This window comes from Anopheles marshallii, chromosome 3, assembly GCF_943734725.1.
Source record: "Anopheles marshallii chromosome 3, idAnoMarsDA_429_01, whole genome shotgun sequence".
Taxonomy (NCBI): domain Eukaryota; kingdom Metazoa; phylum Arthropoda; class Insecta; order Diptera; family Culicidae; genus Anopheles; species Anopheles marshallii.
The window spans coordinates 43,567,194-43,582,457 of record NC_071327.1 but is presented as its reverse complement, the minus strand read 5'-3'; the positions used below and the strand labels follow the sequence as shown (position 1 = coordinate 43,582,457).

General features: G+C 42.7%; 1 protein-coding gene across 1 annotated transcript in view; it reads left to right on the top strand.

Annotated features, from left to right (window-relative positions):
• LOC128715713 (uncharacterized) overlaps positions 1–15,264 on the top strand; it is a 41,795-nt gene that overhangs the window by 25,057 nt on the left and 1,474 nt on the right. Inside the window, exons 9-13 of the mRNA XM_053810625.1 lie at positions 9,600–12,957; positions 13,127–13,383; positions 13,467–14,278; positions 14,393–14,826; positions 14,932–15,082. Of these exons, the coding sequence (XP_053666600.1) occupies positions 9,600–12,957; positions 13,127–13,383; positions 13,467–14,278; positions 14,393–14,826; positions 14,932–15,082 (5,012 nt within the window). The remainder of the gene's footprint in view (positions 1–9,599; positions 12,958–13,126; positions 13,384–13,466; positions 14,279–14,392; positions 14,827–14,931; positions 15,083–15,264) is intronic.

The following is a 15,264-nucleotide window of genomic DNA, read 5'->3' as shown; positions in this document are numbered from 1 at the left end:
TGCGATTTAAATGTATGTTTGCAATACACACAAGTATAGCTAGAACTTCCTTCAATATCGATAGTAGATTCCGTATTGCAGGGCGCAATTTCTTCTTGACTGTTTTCGTCCTTCTGTTCCTCATCCTGTGTCAATAGGAAATGTGAAGCTGCTGGTTGCAGCTGGGTTTGTTGGTGTTGATATTTTTGGCAACTACTGTTTGATGACGAGGACGAGCTTTCGTATGCGAGCTTTCCAGTGTTACTGATGTTGCGCGCCATCTATGGACGAGTAGTGGAAATGAAATTACCGACCTTTAGCGAAATGCATTAAAATATCATATATCTTTTATATTGAGAATTTTTTTTGAAAAAATATGTAATTTACCGTTTGATGTGTTTTTTATCTTATTTTTTCTTGGAGTAAGGATCTAACTAGGGCATGGTGTTAAGCCATTTCTGGGTTGCTAGACTTATTTTACTTTGTAGCCTTGCAACAGAGAAACATTCCGGTTGGAATTTTGTCTCGTTCCTGTCGTTTAGGACCGACGCCGCTACCAGATACAGCAACGGGCAGTCTTTTAATATATTTATTCGTTTCTTACCTGTTGGTGAAATGACGATGCGTAACGTAATGAGCGGGAAACTTTTCTCTTTACATTTCTTCCCGCATCTGCGAAACTGAATGCGTCCTCTTTGGATGTATCAGTACAGTCTACTGATCGAGTATTTTTGTTACAACCGTACATCACGTTTAACACTCGCCGGAAACGGACTGGTCCATCACAGCTGGCAATATCAATGATTACTCCATTTGTACCATCATTGGTTACGTCTTGATGTTGAATTTTTTGTCGCTTTGTGTAAGCTGTTTGATGATTTTTCGAACGATTTTCGTCATCCATTGCTTCATGCAACGCCGAACTATTATTATTTGTTTGCTTAGGCTCTTCTGATTTCGATTTACTTTCCTTGCAATTACGATGAGCACTATCAACATCCTTGGTATCACTTTCCAAAAGAGGTGAACCTTGCGGTGTTAAAGGAGTTATGCTTTCTTCTTCCTCTTCATAACGCGTAACACTGATGGGACTTTGTGAAGGGGAGTGAGCTTCGTGTTGTGACTCTTCCTCTGGATGTTCACTTGATATGTCCTGAGACGTAGCACCAAGACTGCGGAAGGATGCACTAGGAAGCAAATTTATCTGAGAAGCTGTTGGAGGTGCTATAAAATTTAATCCTACAGTAGCCAATGCTTTACTAGCGATCGGTCGTACTAATCTGGATGTAGTATTGGCTGCCGAAAATGTTGTAGCTGCCACTGTTGTATTTGGTTTAATGGCAAAATAACTTCGCTGTAAGTGATCTCCAGAAATTGAAGTGCAAGTCGAAGTGTTAGTGGCGTTAGCAGACGACGACAGATACGTTCGACAAAGTTCCAAAGCTCGTGGCATATGAAGCAAATGAGTCGCTAGAAGCACCCCAAAAATGTTGTCCATCGTCAGATCAAGATAGCCTGTATACATGTAAGATAGTAAGGGTGTGAATTGTTCCGATGTTACATTCGGCAGATACAGCAAGGAGGTGGTGTTTGTAGTGGAAGGAAGGGAACATATTTCCGATGTGGCACTAATCCCCGAATGCTGCGACACTACTCTCCGTAATGGGGCAGTTGTGCTGGTGTGGTGTTGATCAATTGTACGAAGGGCTGCTCTGAGATATCCACTGTGTGTGGCAAGCAGAGCTGCATGAGCTGCATAACGTGTGCTGCAAGGATGTGGTCCCACCTCCAGGATCACATCCGGTGCATTTGGATTGACCCAGGTGCCAAACATATGTAATCGATGGTGATTACTTCAGAATCTATTTCACATACGCGCGAATATTCACAACGCACTAAACCGGATCACTCGATTTTAGTTTTCTCAAGAAGTAATAATGTTTTGCAAACATAATTCACCTAATCAACAACGAACGGTGGTTTCATCGCACACTTTCACGATCCACTTTTCGCGACCGCGAGTTTCCAGCTTTGCGAACTTACCTCGGTGGCGGTTGGCAATGAATTGAAATTTGGACGAACGCTTCCTTAGTCACTTTCGGATGCTCCGCATATTTAATTACAAGCGATAGGAGTACATAGGCACATGTTTCCACTCTCACAGGCGCTATGTGCAGCAGCAGGGAGATGATCGTGGAAAACGCATACGAGAGATTAACACAGTGGGAGAAACTGGTCACGAACCAAGTGGAAAGCTAATGCTACTAACAAATGTGTGTGAGAGAGAGAGAAATGAAGAGAATGTTAGCATTAGAGTATGCTTGAGAGGAAAATTAAAGAGAGGAGTAAGCACTAGAGTAATAACAGAATATGTGTTAGTCGTTAAATATCAAATTATGGAAGTTAACGCGATGCTGGACGGGAACATTATTAATAACAATAGCACGAAAAGAATCATTAGTAGCAATGTTTACTCCTTTAATAAGTAACATGTGTCATATTTACATTAGTGGTCTATTGTATTTAAAATAGAGCTGCTTATCTACGCTAACGTAAATAGTGTATTACTAATGATTTATTGGAGAGCTTTAGTTAAGAAAAGAAAATTATAAGCAATAATTGTTTAGTTGTATTGTTTTTAGATGTTTAAAAAATAACACATTAATTTAAAACACAATGAAAATAAATTGTATAAATACAATACACAGTTGCCTAGGGAATGAAATGAAAAACAAAAGCGTATCGGAAGAACGTGCCCTAAACTCGACGCTATAGAGAGATTTCGAACAGTCCTTTTTAAGTAAAAGGCAAAGAAAACGATTCTTGTGTGCTACATTCGAGACGATCGCGGGCGTATCTGAGATGGCATTTGTGCAGACAAATCTAAAGAGAACCCCTGTTGGGGAAACTGGTCGGAACAGGCTTCGGGGTGCAGTAAAAAAATCGAATCAAGTTGAGAGTATTTGTTTAACAATTTCATCTATGATTTTTTCGCTGACTCGTTCGCCGATATGATATAACTGTCAGAGAGAACGCGGGGAACCGCATCGTTACCACAACCAACCAACGAGCGTATTTGACGGTGCCTCGAAAAATGCGAACTTAGATTCGTGGAAGGTAGGATAAATGCCGGAACAATCGTATGTTTTCCGGCAGGAGAAGCGGTGATGCTGGGGTTGGTAATGGTAAAAAACGAGTCCTAGCCTAAGGGAGAAAATGTATGGGTTTTTGCTGTGTTCTGGTGGGTATTCCTTTTTTACGTTTCTGTTTGTATCGCACTTCGTCGTGTCGTGAGCTTTAGTAGAACCGTTCTGTGTGTGTCCGCTGGGAAATAAATGAAACCACAGATTTATTTTTTCCAGTTCCCACCGTTGCGGTTTTGCTAAATTGGTGGTACCCTTCAAAGTACTTTTGAATACGTACGCTTATTTGATTTACGTGTGGCAAGTATGTACAGGTTGTTGAATTGTTGCTCCGTATAGATAAGTCAATAGATCTTTCATAAAACACAAACCAATTGGTGAATGTGAAAGTGTTTTCAATGCTGTATTAGCTTCAGGTTGTTAGTCTTTACGTTAAAATGAATTGTTGTTCAAGATATTTGATTTCAATCATGTTCCATTGATTCTTGAATAATGTACATATATACGCAGGATATGCTGAACATATCATATATTAACTAAATGTAAAGGGTATGAATTAAAAATCAGCTAGTAATGTAAGAGGTTTTTACTTGCAAAGGACATATATTCAAACGAACAACTATCGTGCTGTAGACGCCAGTTTTTTTATTGATACACTGCTGTATTAATAATTTAAATAATAGGACAAGCTTTGTTATACAAGCTTTGGAGTGGAAATTATATATCCTCCGTAGTAAATATTAACTGTTTCACATATGATTATACTGTATCAACCTCTGTCTGTGCCGTATTAAAATCACAGCTTCTGGTTCCTATTCACGAATTCGAGCGGATTTATAACAAACTCACCACCGTTTGTTGTGCTAAAGGCAATTTGTTCGCGTATTTTGTTCCATCGCTCCCTTGTACCGTTGTTTCGTCGTTTTTTAACTGCTATTTTTTGTTAATGGTTTGCAAATAAGAAAACGAAGCGTATGCAAAATTGGCCTTCCGTTTCTTTCCGCTCGTGTAAAGAGTGTTCCAGCGACGCGAAACGGGGAAGATGGAGGAAGGATACGGATGCTGAAAACGACGACGGTGTATCATCAGTATTAACTTATCGGCATCGGTGTGGTAACTTGCGACCGAACACGGTTGAAATCTTCCAAAATGACAGCAAATATTTGAAGGTGGTTTCGTTGGCGCGACCGGAGTGTAATTTTATGTGCTTTATGGGGTATTTTTTCGGGGGTTTTGCTTCAAGGAGTATGAAATTTGCGGGAAAGGAAGATGAATATTGCCACAATGTAATTCTCAAAGGTTTTATTCGGTGAGAGGGGTTATTATTGGTGATGTAAAATTGGAGTATTTTAAAATTTTTTGGGGTTTCACTAGGGTAGAACGAGAACAAAATAAAACTTATTGATCAATTGTTTCATGAATTCGAAATTACGTTTCGTGACGATGAATATTTGGTAGTTAACTTTGATACACTTTCTATTAATAATCTAGAATAGTTTAAAAGTTAATGTGAACACGCAAATAAAATTGAGCTTAATTATCTCCATGATCCTTTGTTATGGGAGAATCATTAAAAATTGTTTAAATATTGGAAAATATCAAAATCGACTGATTTATGCAGCGTTTTTATTAAATTTCCTAGTTTTTTTTCCAATTCTTTCCATTTGCCCAAGAGACCACGAGAAAGTCTGCAAAATCGAAGATACAGCATGACGTTCATAGAGCGTATATTACTTGCCGATTAGCTTAAGCCGGAACCCTGAACATATCTTTTAATCTCGGTATTTTTGTATATGTATTTCGTTCGTGCTGTCCTGTAAGCGATGAAGATGTACATTCAACATAGCAATTGTTCATCATACGTTTGTTGGTTTTGTTGATTTAAAACACTTTTTATCATCAATTCCCTTCGGCGAATTGTAAAAAAGCGATGGCCACTCATCACCAGATGGGAGGATCTGTAGGGTAGAAGTGAAAATTGTGCACGACGTTGGTTAAAAGGGTGAAATATCTTTGAAAGTTTGTAGGATCAGAGGCAGAATTGAAAGAAGGGCAGTGATGGTGGGATTAATGGTGCGATAGATACATACGAGGATGTGAAAGCAGCAGAGAAGGGAAGAGTCAGGCCCAGGGAAGACACAGACCGAACTATAGATACATAGGCGTGCGGACGGGAGAGATAGACTGCGACCAAGAGAAGCTACAAAGGACAATCCAATTTTTTTTTTGTTATACCAATGTCCTTTCGCCCTCATCTCTTCTTTGTTCATATTGGTATTTGTGAATATATTAAAAATTAATGCAATTATACTAATTTGTGGATTTTATATGACGAATTTTTCCTTGCGGCTAGTAGTAGCTCGGTACTCTCGGTTAGTTTATACATTGGCCACTCGGTTTGCCGGTTTTTAAGCACTTTTTTCCAAATGCTTGGTAATTGGTTGGTATGGGCAAGAGAGTGAGTGTATTTTTCCGCTCGATAATTTCGCCGCAAAGAATTTTTTATTGCATCGAGTCGGAGACGGATTGCATATTTAGAAGCAAAACAATCAATGTTTTTTTTAATAGCTTAATGAAGTCGTTAAAAAGATTGTAAAACTTGTTTTTTTAAATTATTTGCTAAAACTTAAGTTTAGTTTATAGGGAATTGATTTGTGTTCAACTACTAATTTCTAATTAAACTACTAATTAACAAACGACATACCTATAGATCTCATTATTAGTAAAGTAAGGTAAAAGTAATTAACTAAGTAAATGTATGTTAACGTATTTTAGCAAACTAATCAAATCGTAAAAGACTGTGTGAATGTTGCTGTTGGGTGAATATGCGATGGTCACACAATATTTTCTCGGTTTCTAGCAGAATACATAACCAAAAAGCGGTCTTATTGAGTCGCGTAAATATCGCTGTCCCATCGGAATTCCAACGGAAAATGATTTAATTATTCATCTGTCCATTGCGAGCGAATTGTGCACCGGAGGTAGTAACACAAAGCGCGGGATGCGTTTAATCACATATAACACCACCCTAGTCGATTGCCGCTGTGAGGGCAAGATCATGAGTAAAAGAATGGTACGGTGGTAGGTGGACACGATAATGGAGTAAAACTGGCCCCCGGTGCAGAGTGAGGAAAGGAGAAGGAAACCGGTGCAAAGTGGTTGAGCAATCCAAACGATCCAATTTCGATTTGGATGTTCACCGATGCCTTATCCACTTCCCGATGGGGAGGATCATCCTCACCCCAACCTTCGGAGTGGGTCGATGTAAACCGTTGTTGTAAAATAAATGTTAGTTACGTCGATTCGCAGGCTTTTGGTCTCTATCTCTGATTGTCATTCAGCGGGTGAGGATTAGAGGAGATAGTCAGATGAGAGAGCGGGTTGACGCGCGCTAATCGATATGATGTTTGCATCGTATCGTATGTATCGACCGTTGTGGGCAGTTTTAGAGATTTGTGTTGCAGTAGCGTCAAAGTGGTTGAAGAATTGGATAATTTAATATCTCTATTAGTAGATAGGGGGCACTCTATTATTGTGTGACTGTATGGAGGCTATCATTTGGTACCTCTCGAACATGCTCTAGGGTACGTTGATATCAGTGTTCGCTTTTTAGGATTTGACAAACCTGCCACTGGCCTGGTGGGAAGCTGGCCCTCTTCCATTTGCGCTACCGAAGAAGAAGCACGGGTAGTAGTGTGAGCATTCCGTTTAATTTCGCGGTATCTGTCAATTCTGCATATGTTCGCGCATCGATCCCTGAATCGCGGGTTGTTTATCTTGGCGATATTTTGATTCAATTACTCGTGGAAAATATTAACATGTGTTGGCGAGTTTGGCGGCTGGGCTAATGGGCGGCTGGGCAAACGGGAAATAGCTGGCGACATGGAAAGAGGTATCATTTTGGAAAGTGCTCTCGTCGTTGTTTTAAAACCTGCATCGTGGGATTTTGATTTTACTACCAGATTCATCATCATCGTCCTTAGTTGTGGAGCAGTTTGTGAAAGATTTTTTCTCTATTTTTTTTAATCAAACAAAAGAAAACGATATAATTTGATGTTCCAAATTTTGCATTGTTTATTTAATGTGCATTCAATGTGTGCATTAATTTTTATAAATGTTGTAGAAATAGATATTGTCATCACAATTGGGTTTTGGATGCAGTTTAAATGAGTTGTGCCATCCATGGGAAATTGAAATTGCGACTGTAAAAAAAAATCTATCTGTGGCTTCGGCTGAATTTGACGTTTGCATGCAACCTAACCGCACGAATATGCACCATCCTCGAATCAATATGTTTGTTTAACATGTCGTTCAAATTGAGCCATGTTTTCTAAAACAGCTAGAACTAGTTTCCGCTACCACAGAGTAGAGCGGAGAACAGTAAATAGCCTAGCGGTACAAAAGCGTTCGTAGTGTTCGTAGTGTAACCATACATTATTGATCGTTCCGATAATCATGGAAATGATTGTAATTATATTTAAATAATAAATTATAATTGACATCCATAATACAAACATATGGCTAACGAACAGCGCGCAAATGTGAACACTGGGGTTTGGAGTGGACAGACCGACTAACCGCACGGTTGAGAAGACACACAGTTACACATGAAGATGAATCTCCAATGCCCAATGAAAGGGGAGATACACATTACACAAGTAGTATGCTAATCGATTGTTTCCGTGTGTCAAGTGAGTTCATAAAGTAGAATAAAAAAAAGGGTGCGTTCGCGAGGTGTGGCGGGACGTGTAAGGGGAATCCGGTAAAATAAATAAAATTATCCATAAAAAAGATTTAACATTAAAACATCACTGTCCAGGATCGTCCGTTCGTTGGGCGGTGGATTTAGTAGCGGCCAGTACCGGTTTCACACCACAAGACCCGTCCAAAATCTCATCCGGACTAATCCCCTGTTCGCAGGACTAGACTACCCAGCTACGGGTAAATAAAGTCAAGGAAAGTCAGAAATGGGAGTCCTCTAGATGTCTTGAGGTTATTGTGAGTCTAAGTCTTGTGTCGATGTGAGAGTATTCCGAATAAGTAAATATTTGTTTTCAATCATTTTATCGACATATTACAACAACAGATTGAAACGTTTGGTTAAACAAAACGTGATATAAAGTTGAAGCATTTGTTTATAATTACCGCTTTCATAAATGTATTGTTCGCGTAACGTTTCGGTAGAATATGAGTCGACAAATATTTCGTCTGTCTTCTCTTGCTACCAGTGATAAAGCAAAAGTTTCGTAGCAAAAGTACACGAGGTGTACACTGAGAATAGAAAAGAAGTACACAACTTTGAAACTTCATTACATTTTCCCGGAATGGGGGAGTCATTCACGCGCACTAATTAAATTGAATTAATTAAATGAATGAGTGAGTGGTTAAAAGAGCGAAAAAGCGAGTAAGCAATCAGTGCGCGCAACCAGTTAGTTCTCGTTAGAGTATTTGAACGATTTCCCTTCTGTCAGCGACTTTATCAGCTAAAGTTTGATTAGTGGAGGACGGCCTCAAGCTCGCTAGCTCCGTATGGTGTGGTTGGTTTACGATGATGGCGCTCCTTGATGGGTGTGTGGGTGGGTACGAAAGATGCCGATGGGTTGACTTCATATTTCCAAATCATATCCACCCCAGTGTAATGATGTTGCACGTGGAAGCGGTTGATTAGGTGCTCGCGAGATGAAATTAACATTGGTACATTTCTCACGAAACGTAAAATAATATGCTCAAGTGGGTACCCGTAACGGTTTGGGAACAGTCTAAACAATTTGCTTTTTCGTCCCAAAAGTCATTTACTAATGCAGATACAGCAGTTATATACGCGGGAAGATGTGTAGCATAAGTTAGAGGGGTACCGATTGGGTAGCCATGAGATGATGCGTTGAAGTCAGAATTGGGTCCGTAATTTTGGCTGCGATTTCTTGTTTGTCTTGCTTGTTTGTATGTGTCGATTCAACGTGGGAGTTTGTATGTTGGCAAAAGCGGCGTCGTTAAGAGCTGTACTAGTTCTTTGCATGGAATGTGCTTACTTCAGTACTCTCCCCCTATCGAATTTCATATTTTGCAGAAATGATTCCGGTGGTATTTTGAAAGTATAAGTTGAAACCATAAGCTTTTATACATGATGGATGAGAGTACATGATGCTCTCAACGTAATGTGCTTAGGTAATCTGAATGTTTAATTCGTTGGTAAATACCGGTTTGTTGTGTATTGTAATGAGGTTAAAACTGAGACTGAAACCGTTGCACTTTTGTAGTTGTTGAGAATCCTATGTAATTCACGCAATATATCTTTGCCCAATTGTGACTTTCTATTTATATTGAAACTTTTGTACAGATCTGCAACAAAAGTATAATTTGTGGGGAGCAAAAGAATAATTCGAACAAACTAGTTTTAAAGTTGTATAGAACAATGAATGCATTTTGTATCGCTTGTCTCGATCTATGTATTAATGTTTTCTTTTGTTCTACTTTCAGACAAAACAAATGCTACAGGTGCCCTACACACGTGTTTCATCTGTAAGGCAGAGCTATGTTCACGAACCCGGCCCATTGAGCGAAGCCGTGCCGCACAATACGGTATATCGGAGGCGGAGATACCTGTTGGAGCCAGAATTTGCAACAGTTGTCAATGCAAATCGGTGAAATCGCGTTACACTCACTGTCCACTTCCGACATGCCCGAATCCAAAAGATCGCGTGAAGCGTTTCCGCAATCTTCCACCTCGGCTGTTCGAATTGGCCCCCGAAATACGTGATCCGATCGTGCAGGAGCTTCAAATACCGCCAAATGTAAGCAAATGCTGTTCGGCGTGCTTGACGCGTATTCGTCGCAAAATGGGTCCACATCTACTCGGCAACACCAGTCTGACGGATGATGAGGTGAATCGATTGAAAAAATTACTGCAAGAACATGGGCCCAAATGGAACCAATTTGCAGAGTCACTGTCGAAACCAGCTCTTGCGCTGAAGAGCTGCTACTTTCACTATCAGAAAAAGTATGGGCTTGATGTAGCGCTAAATGAATACTATAAGCTGCATCCGAGTGAGGATCGCCGATCGGTAATGACGGATGGGGATGAGTCGGACCTCAGTGCTGGATCGTCGTCGTCTGATGAGCGGGATGGTGGCAGTGACACAACAGCGTCGGCCGAAAGTCCAACTAGTGGCAATGCAGGAGCAAATAATGTTACAATCGGAAATGCGGCACTGGGGACGAAAGGCAATAGTAGTGGCATCGTTAGTGACGGAACATCTCTTTCGGATGGTGGGACTGCAACGAAGCTAGACGAAGGCGGAATAATTATGCTAGGTGGTAGCAATGTTGCAGCTGGCGTTATTGGCAATAGTAACAATAGCGGCAGTAGCGGTAGCGAAGTGGCCATTTCGCTTGCTCCACCACCGAAAACCACCGCCACCATCACTGGATCTTCTTCATCTACATCTTCGGGGGGCAGTGGCGTAGCGTACGAGGATGATCGCTTGCTTCCACCTGGTCAACCTCAGCCAAGGAAACCATTGCGTCATACAGAGGAGTACGATAGTTCAGCGACGGAAACAGCGGACGAAGAAAACGAATCATCTCCGGCAAACAGACAGAGTCCTAAAGTTTCTCTACCACATCCACCTATACCGCATTCACACTATCCGCCGCCATTACACCATAGCACTGGACTTGCAATGTTGCACAACTCCATCACCGCCACACAGCAACAGCAATCGAATGGTCCTCGATCAAATGCAATCAGTGGAGTTGGTGGCGTTGGAGGTAGTGGTAGCGGTAGTGAACTACATAATGTACGGGACGTGATGCTAAACGTGATTGAAAGATCCTTGAAGAATAATTCCTTGACACCAGCCGGTAAACCACCTCCGCCGGGATTACGTGATTTACAATTTGGACCCAGCGGCACTCCTCCAGTTCCTTCTGGGCAGCAAATCCAACCAGTACCTGGTTCTGCGTCGTCCGTGTCTTCATCCGGCACAAACTCTTCGGCTACAACATCATCCATGATTAGAGATTATCGCGATGGTACGAAGGTAATGCTTACCTCAGCGGCAGGCGTTTCTCAAACGTTGGCAGGGAGTTCCACTGTATCATCATCTCAATCTGCGCAGCAACCCAATCAGCATTCGATGCCAGTGTCTACGTTAGGTATTACGGTGGTAAATTCTCATGGACAAATAATTGCTTCGCCAAGTCAACAGCCTCATTCATCTTTACCGCCACCACTCGTCGGTGGTCATGTACAGTTAAGTCATCATCATGCATTGGGTGGTCAAATTCCGGCTACTATCACACCAATTCCACACTCCATTCATCTTGGAGCATCGTCCAGCTTGAATTCTTCGGTAGCGCGTGCGCCGAACGATGAACCACAGACGTTGGATCTCAGCATTAAGAAAACACCTCGGACGGAAGCAGTGGCCGCTGTAACAGCATCGACAACAAAATCAATGGAGGTTGGCAATAGCAGCAGTGGTGGCGGAGGCAACTTTCCACCACCGCCGGCCCACAGTCACAGCACTAGCAACCACCACAGCGGTCCTTCTGTTGGGAGCAATGGTACGGGTGCAAGCACTGGCAGCAACAACAACGTTAACAACAAATTCCATCTTGGTCACCCAGGACCTCCAAACTCGCATGGTGCGTCTGTTACCGTTTATCGGACGGATGGTGGCACATTTCCGGGACCTAGCATTCCATCATCATCCGCTGTTGCAGGAGTTGGCCCCTACGTGAGCTATCACCCGCCCGTGTCCGGGGCTTCTGATGCACTGGGTAGGCCGCTAACAAAATCGCCATCTGGTGCTGGTGCGACGTACCTAACCATACCGCTAGGCACTGGACCGGGACAGAGTGGCACGGGTATATCGATGCAAGTTTCCACCGGATCGGGACGTCAGTCAACGTTGTCTTCCCTTACGCCGCCTCCACCGCTGTCTGGTAATGGAGGTCCAAAGGGTAAAAACACTCCCAAGTTGAGTCCTAAGTTGTCGGGTAGTGGTTCAGTACCCAAAGGAGGTTCCATTACACATGGTACACCGGTAAATGTGAATCAGCAACAACAACAGCAGCAGCAAAGCCAGTTAATCATTCAGGGTCAACCGTCATCGTCGGCAACATTAAGCCCGCGGTATGAAAATCATCTTCTTCGTCAAACTCCTCCATCATCGGTTGCTTCCAGTGGTCGCCCAGGTGCTTCATCATCACCCGTTATAATGAGTGACAAGTTCATCGGCTCCATAACCCAAGGAACTCCTGTGCATGGTGGTAGTGGAGGACTGTTGCCTGACAAACGCTCCAACGCGTCAGCATATGATTACAAGCGACAGAGTCCGGCACAAACGATAGTGGTTCCTGGTGGAGGTCATGTCCTGCCAATTCAATTTAGTCCCTATGGGGCTGGAGTTCGTGGCGGTAATACCGGAAATGGTAATGGAGCTCCAGGTGTTGCAGGGTACCCTTCATTGGAACAAACTTCCCAGCAGCTGAGTTCACGGCAAATCATTATGAATGATTATATAACCTCGCAACAGATGCAAGGTCGAACTACTGGGGCAGGCGGTAGTGGAGCAGTCGGTTCATCTGGTGTTGTACCTTTGGTAGTAAACGCAGCTGCCGGCGGCCGTTCTGGGAAAGAATCCCCATTGCCACGAAATGTTGGTGGCAGCGTAGTGGGTGTTCCCGCTCCACTGTCCATTCCGCCAGGATCGATTTATGGTCTGGTAGGAAGCAATGTGGTTGGTGCGTCACCGTTGGGAATTGTTAGCAGCCGACAAGCTCAGAATGATTATCTAAGCCGATCTTCACCAGTTGCAGATCATGTTAACAGGTAAGAGTCGTTTTGTTAGAGGTTTATTTGATTGAACGCCACTTGCAATATGTGTAATGGTTCAGACCCGCCTCCTGATGTAATATGCATTGGTCACAATTCATTCATTTAGCTCTATTAATTATTTATACTAATAATTATGTTGTGAATGGTTGCTTGAAATTTGCAGAATCTCCCCGGTGTATAGTAACACGTCTAGTCCTCATCGAACTCCACCGCCTCCACAGCGACAAGGTGTTATACAGCGCCACAACACCAGCGCCAACAGCGGAAACAGTAGTGCATCCGGAAATGGAGGTAGTAGTAACAGTGGAAATACAAATCCGGTAATGGTTGCTGGAGGAGGTATTGCCTCTTCCAAACCACCAAGCCCAGCGCCGCGCTATCATTTGCAACCGCCACCGCCGCCTCACCACTACCTTCAAGGTATGTACAATTTTTAGAATACTGTGTAACAATTGGGATACAAATGGTTGAACGTTTTTTTTGTATTATTTTGGGGCTTACAGATGCATTTACTTCGTTCGTCGATCTAGCAGTGCAACAGCCCCCGATGACAGTTCCCCATAAAGACGATGCAAAACGTGCGGCAATGGATCAGCAACAACAACAACCGCCCACAATATCGGCAGGGTTGTCAATTTCATCGACCCATCCTCACGATATGCGATATCAGCATCCTAGCATGATCCCATTCCATCATCAACAGCATCATCAGCAGCAGCAGTCAAAACAAACGTCGCAATCGTTAGTGCAATCACAGCAGTTGCACCAATCGCAACAGCAATCCCAACAACAATTACACCAGCAGCTGCAGTCACAACAGCAATCCCAACTACAATCTCAACAACAACACTCACAGCAGCAAGCGCAAGAACAGTCCAAAACGCAACAGCAGGACCAGAATAAATTACAGCCTCTGGAACTCTCCAAAGCTCAACCACAGTCGCAGCCACCACCACAGTCCTCTTCACAGCTGCAGTCGCAATCACAGGCTCATCAACAAGCGCAAAATCAGCAACAGTTATCGCAACAGCAGCATCAACCGTCACAATCTCCACAACCGCCGCATTTGCAACATCAACAATCGAAACAGCAATTGCAACCAAATCAGTCTCAGCCTCCACAACAACAGGGTGGTCAACAATCGCAGTCCAATCCGCAATCACACCATTCAGCGCAATTACTACAGGAAAATCAAGATAATGATCATGAACACCAGAAGCATCAACAGAAGCAACAACAGCTGCATCATATGCATCAACAACAAGCTGCAGCAGCAGCCGTCGCTCAGCACCATCTACAAATGCGACAGCAGCAGGTATGCTAGATCCTTTGCGATGTAACTCCGATTATATATTTGAAAGCTGTAGCTAACCATGAAAGTTGATGATTGAATATGATATGAATAATATAATATATGTTTTTGTAACAGGTTGACTTGCAGCGTCGTCATCAGCAATCTCCATTGCATCCTTCGTTACAACAGCTGGGACCTATTCCGTCGTATCAACGGGATCCTCATGCTGACCAGCGGGATCGCCGTGATGAGCTAAATTTCCGCGAACGTGTTGAACTCGAGCGCACGATCATGGTTGAAAGGGCGGAACGTGAAAGAGATCGCGAACGTGAACGAGAGCGTGAACGTGATCGTGATCGTGAGCGAGAAAGGGAACGCGATCGTGAGCGGGAGCGCGAACGAGAACGGGAGCGTGATCGCGATCATCGTGAGCGACGTGAGATGGAACGTGAACAACAGGCACGAGAACAACTTCATCGCGAACGTGAACGTCTTGATCGGCATCAAGAGGCAGAAGAACGTCGAAGAAAGCAACACTATGATGGATTTTTACCAGATCGACGAGATAGGTAAGAACGACGTCCCCTTAGCATGTGTGCAATATCAAGTGTTGAAGTGTTGTTGAACTAATCAGCAAACATTGTTAAATACCGGTTTGTGTTGTAAACTTTTAGGGCAATTGAATTAATGAGCGCTCGGACTACTTCAGACGGTTCGCTTACAGCAGCAAATTTAATTGATGCTATCATAACACATCAGATCAGTCAAACGGCTGTCGAGCCACCTCCAATGCCGTCAATACGTGATCCTCTCAGAACACCCTACGTAAGTATCAAGAACAGTGTCTGGTCCCTTATGTGGTTTTTTTGTTGTTCTATTTTATTATAATTACTCAGAATAATTGTGTTTTGTAGTAAAAATACGTAGTCCTGCTATCTAGTAATCAGAAGTTAATTTGGTCTCTAAGTGAAGAACGTGAAATATAAAAATACAGTTGTATTAGTTTT